Source organism: Pungitius pungitius, chromosome 5, assembly GCF_949316345.1.
Source record: "Pungitius pungitius chromosome 5, fPunPun2.1, whole genome shotgun sequence".
In the NCBI taxonomy this organism is placed as follows: domain Eukaryota; kingdom Metazoa; phylum Chordata; class Actinopteri; order Perciformes; family Gasterosteidae; genus Pungitius; species Pungitius pungitius.
This window is the reverse complement of record NC_084904.1, coordinates 19,745,186-19,752,630: the sequence shown is the minus strand read 5'-3', so window position 1 is coordinate 19,752,630 and position 7,445 is coordinate 19,745,186. Positions and strand designations below refer to the sequence as shown.

Sequence of the window (7,445 nt, the reverse complement as noted above, 5' to 3'; positions counted from 1 at the left end):
CACACTGGCATTAAGATCAAGCTGATCAAAGCTAGCTCAGGCTCATTGTGTGAAGCTGAAGGGATCTGAGAGGAACTTCCTGCCACAAAGGTGGTGTATGAATGTAATGAAAGTAGAAGCAAAGGTTTTGGTTGCACTCAGTACAGGAGCCATAGAATTCAGTTGTAAAGGGTTACAGTATGGTCTCAATGTAATGTGGGGAAATGTTCCTCTTTGGATATTACCAACAATGTATCGCTCCTCCCCTTCTTCCTTTCCTCACCTGTCTCTTCTTAACTCTTCTCTGTTATCTGGCTGTTTTCCCAACTCTCTGAAGGAGGCAAGTGTTAACCCAATCCTGAAGAAACCCACCCTCAACCCTTCTGAAGAAAACCACTACAGACCGGTCTCTCTTCTTCCCTTTTTGTCCAAAACTCTTGAACGTGCATCTTTAACGAACTTTCCTCCCATCTCCACCGTAACAACCTCCTTGACACCCACCAGTCAGGCTTCAAGGCGGGCCATTCCACAGAGACCGCTCTCCTTGCTGTCTCAGATAAACTCCACACTGCTAGAGCCGCTTCTCTGTCCTCTTTCCTCATCCTTCTGGACCTTTCTGCAGCACCAGATCCTTAGTTCCTCCCTTCAGGAACTTGGTGTCACAGGCTCTGATCTCTCCCTTCTCTCATCCTCCCTTGAGGGCGGCACCTACCGGCTAACTTGGAGGAGATCTGTGTCGGAACCGTGTCCTCTTACTACTGGAGTTCCTCAGGGTTCCGTCCTGGGTCCCCTCCTCTTCTCTATCTACACCAACTATCTCGGCTCTGTCGTTCGCTCTCATGGTTTCTCCTACCACAGCTATGCCGATGACGCTCAACTAAATCTCTCTGTCCCTCACTCAGACAATCAGGTGGGAGCATGGATGTCTGCCCTGTCTGCCTGACGTCTCTCAGTGGATGTCCTCTCACCATCTGAAAATCATCCCCGACAACACTGAACTACTTCTCTTCCCGGGAAAAGGTTCTTCCACCCAGGACTTGACTGTTATCTTCGGCAACTCCGTGTTAAAGGCGACTCTGACCGCCAGGAACCTCAGTGTGACACTTGACAGCCAACTCTCCCTGACTCTGAACATCACAGCGACAACACGATCCTGTAGATACACGCTCTACAACATCAGTAGAATACGACCCCTTCTCACTCAGAAGGTGGCGTAGGATTCAGGCTCTTGTCATCTCCCACCTTGAATATTGAAACACTCTCCTGACAGGTCTCCCTGCAACCGCTATTGAACTTCTGCATCTCATCCACAATGCAGCAGCTCGACTGGTGTTTAACCTTCCCAAATTCTCCCACACTACTCAACTCCCCCGTTCTCTTCACTGATTTCCAGTGGCTGCCTGCATTCAATTCAAAGCATTACTGCTCACGTACCATCTTGTGAATGGATCGGGTCAAGTCTACATCCAGAACATTGTCAAACCCCACATCCCAACCCGCACACTCAGCTATGCATCTGCCAAGCTGCTTGATCCTCCCTCACTGAGAGCAAAACACTTGACAAAAAAGAGACAGTTTCAACAGAAGGGGAGTTTGGAGAGAGTTTTGGGAGAGGAAAAAGAACCTGAACCTGCAGGGCACTGTTGCGATTTCTTAAAGAAACTAGGTTAAGGTGTTGTTTTATTATTAGTTAGAAGAGCCATGAAACTATTTTTCTGAAATGCCAGTATTGTCTGTGGCAGTGCGTATCTATTTAAGTTCGTTCCAACCATTTCATTCTATTTAAAGAAGAGTTAGAAGAAGAAGACGGCTGAGCTGCAATGCAAGTGGAAGTAGGAGAGATGCCCCTGAGGATTAGTTAAATTAATGCTGGCATACTGGGTTAATCTCCAGGGGCATTGTGGAACTCACCCAACCAAAAGCATTCTGACAGACTGCTGGGAACAGGGAATCCAATCACACAAGCATTGGGTGGGTAGGTGATATAATGGCGGAAAAAGCAGGCTTGTGTCAACTACAGTATTGCCCTACAGTCTCAATCTCCTCCATTTCTCCCTGGTTATTCCCATCTCCAAAGGTAGACTTTAGGATACAGCAAAAATTGAAGGATAAGTTGAATCAAATGCCAGCATGGAGCATATTACAGATTTATTTTGATCAGCACTTCTCAGACTTTACGTTCAAATTTACGGACGGATCTAAAGACCCCAAAAACAGGATGTGCAGGAGCAGCAAATTATATCCCGTGTGAGACTGAGATCTGAATCAGGCAAAGAGTATAAGATCATGTGTCAGTATATACCACAGAGCTATTGGCAATACTATTGGCCCTGCAGTGACTAGATAAGAGGGAAACTAACAACACCGTACTTGCATCTGATAGTTTCTCAGCACTTTCTGGCATAGAATCCGGTAGATCAAATATCAGGAATGATATGATCAATCAAATATACCTCATAATGTATAGGATGGAAAGTAGAGGTCAAACCACGCAATTCATCTGGGTACCAGCACATGTTGGTGTGGAGGGGAATGAACAGGTTGATATTCTGGCCAAACAAACACTGAGAATTAAGAATTTAGGCTTACAAGTTCCATAAAGCAAATCTGAGGTCAAGCAATGCATTAGAACATATGCAAATAAAGTATGGCAAGAGTACTGGGATGATCAGGAAACTGGAAGGCATCTCTACAAAATTCAAAAACATGTTTGGGGAAGGAGGGAAAGAAGGGAAGGAAACGTCATCACTCAATTGAGAACAGGACACACAGGACTCAATCATTCATTACATGAAATAGGCAAGCACCCAACTGGGAAATGCTCACAATGTGACCAACCAGAAACTGTGGAACATGTATTGTTACAATGCGGCAGCTCCAACATACAGAGGGAACGTCTCCGTCAGTCACTTAACAAGGCAAAACACCAGGACTGGTCACTGTCAGGTCTACTGGAGATTCAAGCAGATAAAACGTATGGTTTCATTATTCAGTTTTTAAGAGAAACGTTTTTAGTCAAACGGATCTTGTTTTTTTTTTTCTTCCCCGTGATCTTTATCTCATCTCTTAGTGTTCTGCATAATCTCCTGCTCCACACTCCAGTCCAGATGGTGGTGGTAGTGCACCTACAAAATGGTTGGCGAACCGCCAATAAACAATAAAAGAAGAAGAAGAGGAACAAGAAGAAGAAGAAAAAGACGAAGGCTGAGCTGCAAACTCAATGGAAAGCGGAACCTTAATGTGACCGGTGGTTAAAGTCGGACCTTTATACCGTGACACCCACCCGTTGCTCTGTGTTGAAGTGGTGCAGGTAATTTTTTCATCGGTTACCAACAACGATGTCTTCAGTTGAGTGTTTGAGAGAGTTTGTCAACCAGCGACTATCTGCTGCTGCTGAAGAAATATTCGGAGTTTTTAAAAGAACCATCGTCGAGTATCAGGAAGAGATCGAGCGGCAGCGCAGAATGTTGGATGTTATTTGGAAACCCGAAGTGAGGTTACACAGGATAGGTGAGTACAACTTGGTGAGGAACATCCGTGATCTAAAGCAACAAAGATGAAAAAGATTTAGCAGCAAATGCTGTTACTTTATTAATTTAAAAGTAGGAAACATGACGGTTGTAGTTTATTCACACTCGTATTTATTCGCTCAAACGTTTGTTTCTATTTTTTTGTCCCTCCAGAGCTCCCACAGTCACGTGTCTGTAAGCAGGAGGAGGTTCTCTCTGACCAGCAGCTGTGTCTCCAGGAGAGGAACCCCAGTGTGGACCAAGAGGACCCAGATCCTCCACAGATTAAAGAGGAACAGGAGGATCTCTGCAGCAGTCAGGAGGGAGAGCAGCTTGAACCGAAGCAGGAGGCCGACACCTTTACGTTGACTCCGACTTGTGAGGAAACTGATCACAGTGATGATGAGACTCCGTTTTTGAATCCTGACAAAAGTCAGAGTGAATCAGAGGCAGATCCTTCAGCTAGCACGTGTTTTGTGGGACCAGAACCAAACATCTCTCCTGAATCTGATAGCAAAGATCAGAAAGGAGTAAAACGTAGTTTAACATCAACCAAGGAGCCACAACAACAGATTCTGGCTCCTCCAGGTGAGAAGCCATTTTTGTGCAAAACATGTGGAAAATATTTCCAACATAAAAAAACTCTGGTGGCCCATGTGAAAAGATTCCACGGTGTTGATCAACCATATGCTTGCAACACCTGTGGGAAAAGATTCATGGATAAATCAGTATTTAAAGTTCATAAAAGAGTCCACCGTGATGAAAAAAGATTTTCTTGCAAAATATGTAGAAAAGTTTTTAAATTTAGTAATAGTTTAAAAGTCCACGTGAAAGTTCACACAGGGGAAAGGCCGTATTCTTGCACCACATGTGGCAAAACATTCAGTTATGCATCAAGTTTAAGGGCTCATACAAGAATCCATACTGGGGAGAAGCCACATTCCTGCAACACCTGTGGGAAAACATTCACTCAAAAATCCGATTTGAATTCTCATAAAAGAGTCCATAGTGATGAGAAACCATTTTCTTGCCAAACTTGTGGAAAATTTTTCAAATGCAGTAAAGGCTTAAAAGTCCATGTGAAAGTTCACACTGGGGAAAGGCCGTATTCTTGCATCACCTGTGGGAAAACATTCACTGGGAAATCACATTTGGAGACTCATACAAGAATCCATACTGGAGAGAAGCCATATGCCTGCATCACTTGTGGGAAAACTTTCACTGATAAATCACATTTGAAGTCTCATACAAGAGCCCATACTGGGGAAAAGCCATTTTCATGCACCACCTGTGGGAAAACATTCCCTCGTGCATCAATTTTGAAGTATCATACAAGAGTTCATACGGGGGAGAAGCCATATTCCTGCATGACCTGTGGGAAAACATTCACTGGGAAATCACATTTGAAGACTCATACAAGAATCCATACTGGGGAAAGGCCATTTTCTTGCACCACGTGTGGGAAAAAATTCCCTCATGCATCAATTTTGAAGTATCATACAAGAATCCATACTGGGGAGAAGCCATATTCCTGTACAATATGTGAAAGTGTTTTTAGATTTTCTAGTAACTTATTTGTCCACATGAGAAGAAGCCACAAAGATGAAAAGTCATAAATTCAACTTATGTGATGAAATATTCTGAGCAATTGTTAAGATAGATTGGGAGTTGACGCTTTAGAACAGAACACAAATGCTGCATTTGGGGAAAATTTTTCAGGGTCTTGACGTACAAAACCATCCAGCCAAACCCCGACTGGATGAGCGGTTCACTTATTAAATGATTACTTGTAGATTTTTCCAATAAAACTCGATTGTAATATCTTAGACAGTTCTTCAGCAACAAAATGGGATATTTTTGCATTTATCTCTTTTTTTTCTTCAATATAACTTGTTACTTAAATGTTTTTGGGGAATTATTTGAAATCCCCCAAATCTTTGTTGCACATTGAACATATCCTGCTAATGTTTAACCTTTTTTATATATGAATATTCGTCTGTGGATCTAATTGTCAAACTGAGAAAATGTCCTGCAAATAAAAATGATTGGTCTCTTTAAATGATAAACCCTCAATGGATGTTCGCTGTCTGTTTTGTTTTTTTCAAGCCTTTTTGAATAAATAAAAAAAAGAACTAAGATTTTCCACTGCCAACGAATGTCAGCTGTATTACCGTGAACAGAGTAGAAATATTTCAACTTGAAAGAAAAATTATTGTTGAGTACAAGTAAGACATCAACACAGGATAAGTGTGTAAGATGTTTTTTATTAATTACTAATATACTCTTTCTATTGATACAACCTTTAGGGGAACAACAATTCATGACTAAGTCATCATGACTAAAGCACAAGACACCTTTAAAACAAATCAATATGATTCACTAGTATAAAGTCCTACACACAAGACAAAATCATAATTTGAAGTGAAGTGAGACCTCTCCCTTCGGCTGCTGGAGGAGCTTTAATGGCCTTCAGTGCAATCAAGATGCAACTTGTTCATAATGCAGCAGAGCACCAGTTTATTAGTTGTATTTATTTGCTCAGGTAGCAGATATTCAATCGTCACAATAGTCAATATTTTTACGTATAATTTTCCAATTGCAGACACATGATAGTACACACAGGTGAGAAGCCATCTCCCTGCTGCACATGTGGGGAAATATTCAGTTGATGATGACAAATAAAGCCCATATGATAATTCATGCAGGTAAGAATTCATTTTCTTCCCTATCTTGGTGGTGGTGTATGAACTTAATGAAAGTAGAAGCACAGGTTTTGGTTGGGCTCAGTACAGAAGCCATAGAATTCAGTTTAAAGGGTTACAGTTTGGTCTCAATGTAATGTGGGGAAATGTTCCTCTTTGGATATTACCAACAATGTATCGCTCCTCCCCTCCTTCCTTTCCTCACCTGTCTCATTAACTCTTCTCTGTTACCTGGCTGTTTTCCCAACTCTCTGAAGGAGGCAAGTGTTAACCCACTCCTGAAGAAACCCACCCTCAACCCTTCTAAAGAAAACAACTACAGACCGGTCTCTTTTCTTCCCTTTTTGTCCAAAACTCTTGAACTTGCATCTTTAACCAACTTTCCTCCTATCTCCACCGTAAAAATCTCCTTGACACCCACCAGTCAGGCTTCAAGGCGGGCCATTCCACAGAGACCGCTCTCCTTGCTGTTTCAGATAAACTCCACACTGCTAGAGCCGCCTCTCTGTCCTCATCCTTCTGGACCTTTCTGCAGCACCAGATCCTTATTTCCTCCCTTCAGGAACTTGGTGTCACAGGCTCTGATCTCTCCCTTCTCTCAGCCTCCCTTGAGGGCCGCACCTACCGGATAGCTTGGAGAAGATCAGTGTCGGAACCGTGTCCTCTTACTACTGGAGTTCCTCAGGGTTCCGTCCTGGGTCCCCTCCTCTTCTCTATCTACACCAACTATCTCTGCTCCGTCATTCGCTCACATGGTTTTCCCTACCACAGCTATGCCGATGACGCTCAACTAAATCTCTCTGTCCCTCACTCAGACAATCAGGTGGGAGCATGGATGTCTGCCCTGTCTGCCTGACGTCTCTCAGTGGATGTCCTCTCACCGTTACTCACTGTTATCTTCGGCAACTCCGTGTTAAAGGCGACTCTGACCGCCAGGAACCTCAATGTGACACTTGACAGCCAACTCTCCCTGACTCTGAACATTACAGCGACAACACGATCCTGTAGATACAAGCTATACAATATCATTACATTGGCCGCCCGCATCCAGTTCAAAGCATTACTGCTCACATACCATCTTGTGAATGGATCGGGTCCAGTCTACATCCAGGACATGGCCAAACCCTACATCCCAACCCGCACACTCAGCTCTGCCTCTGCCAAGCTGCTTGTTCCTCTCTGAGAGCAAAGCACTCGACGAGATCACAACTCTTTTCTGTCCTTGCTCCTAAATGGTGGAACGAGCTCTCTGAAG

The 7,445-nt window shown here is 43.3% G+C and overlaps 1 protein-coding gene across 1 annotated transcript; it reads left to right on the top strand.

Moving 5' to 3' along the window:
• Positions 1-935: 935 nt before the first annotated feature.
• LOC134129028 (zinc finger protein OZF-like) lies at positions 936-5,445 on the top strand. The gene is made up of 2 exons (XM_062562190.1): positions 936-1,074; positions 4,044-5,445. The coding sequence occupies exons 1-2, from the start codon at positions 936-938 to the stop codon at positions 5,102-5,104; spliced, it is 1,200 nt and encodes a 399-aa protein (XP_062418174.1). The 3' UTR covers positions 5,105-5,445.
• Positions 5,446-7,445: the final 2,000 nt, after the last annotated feature.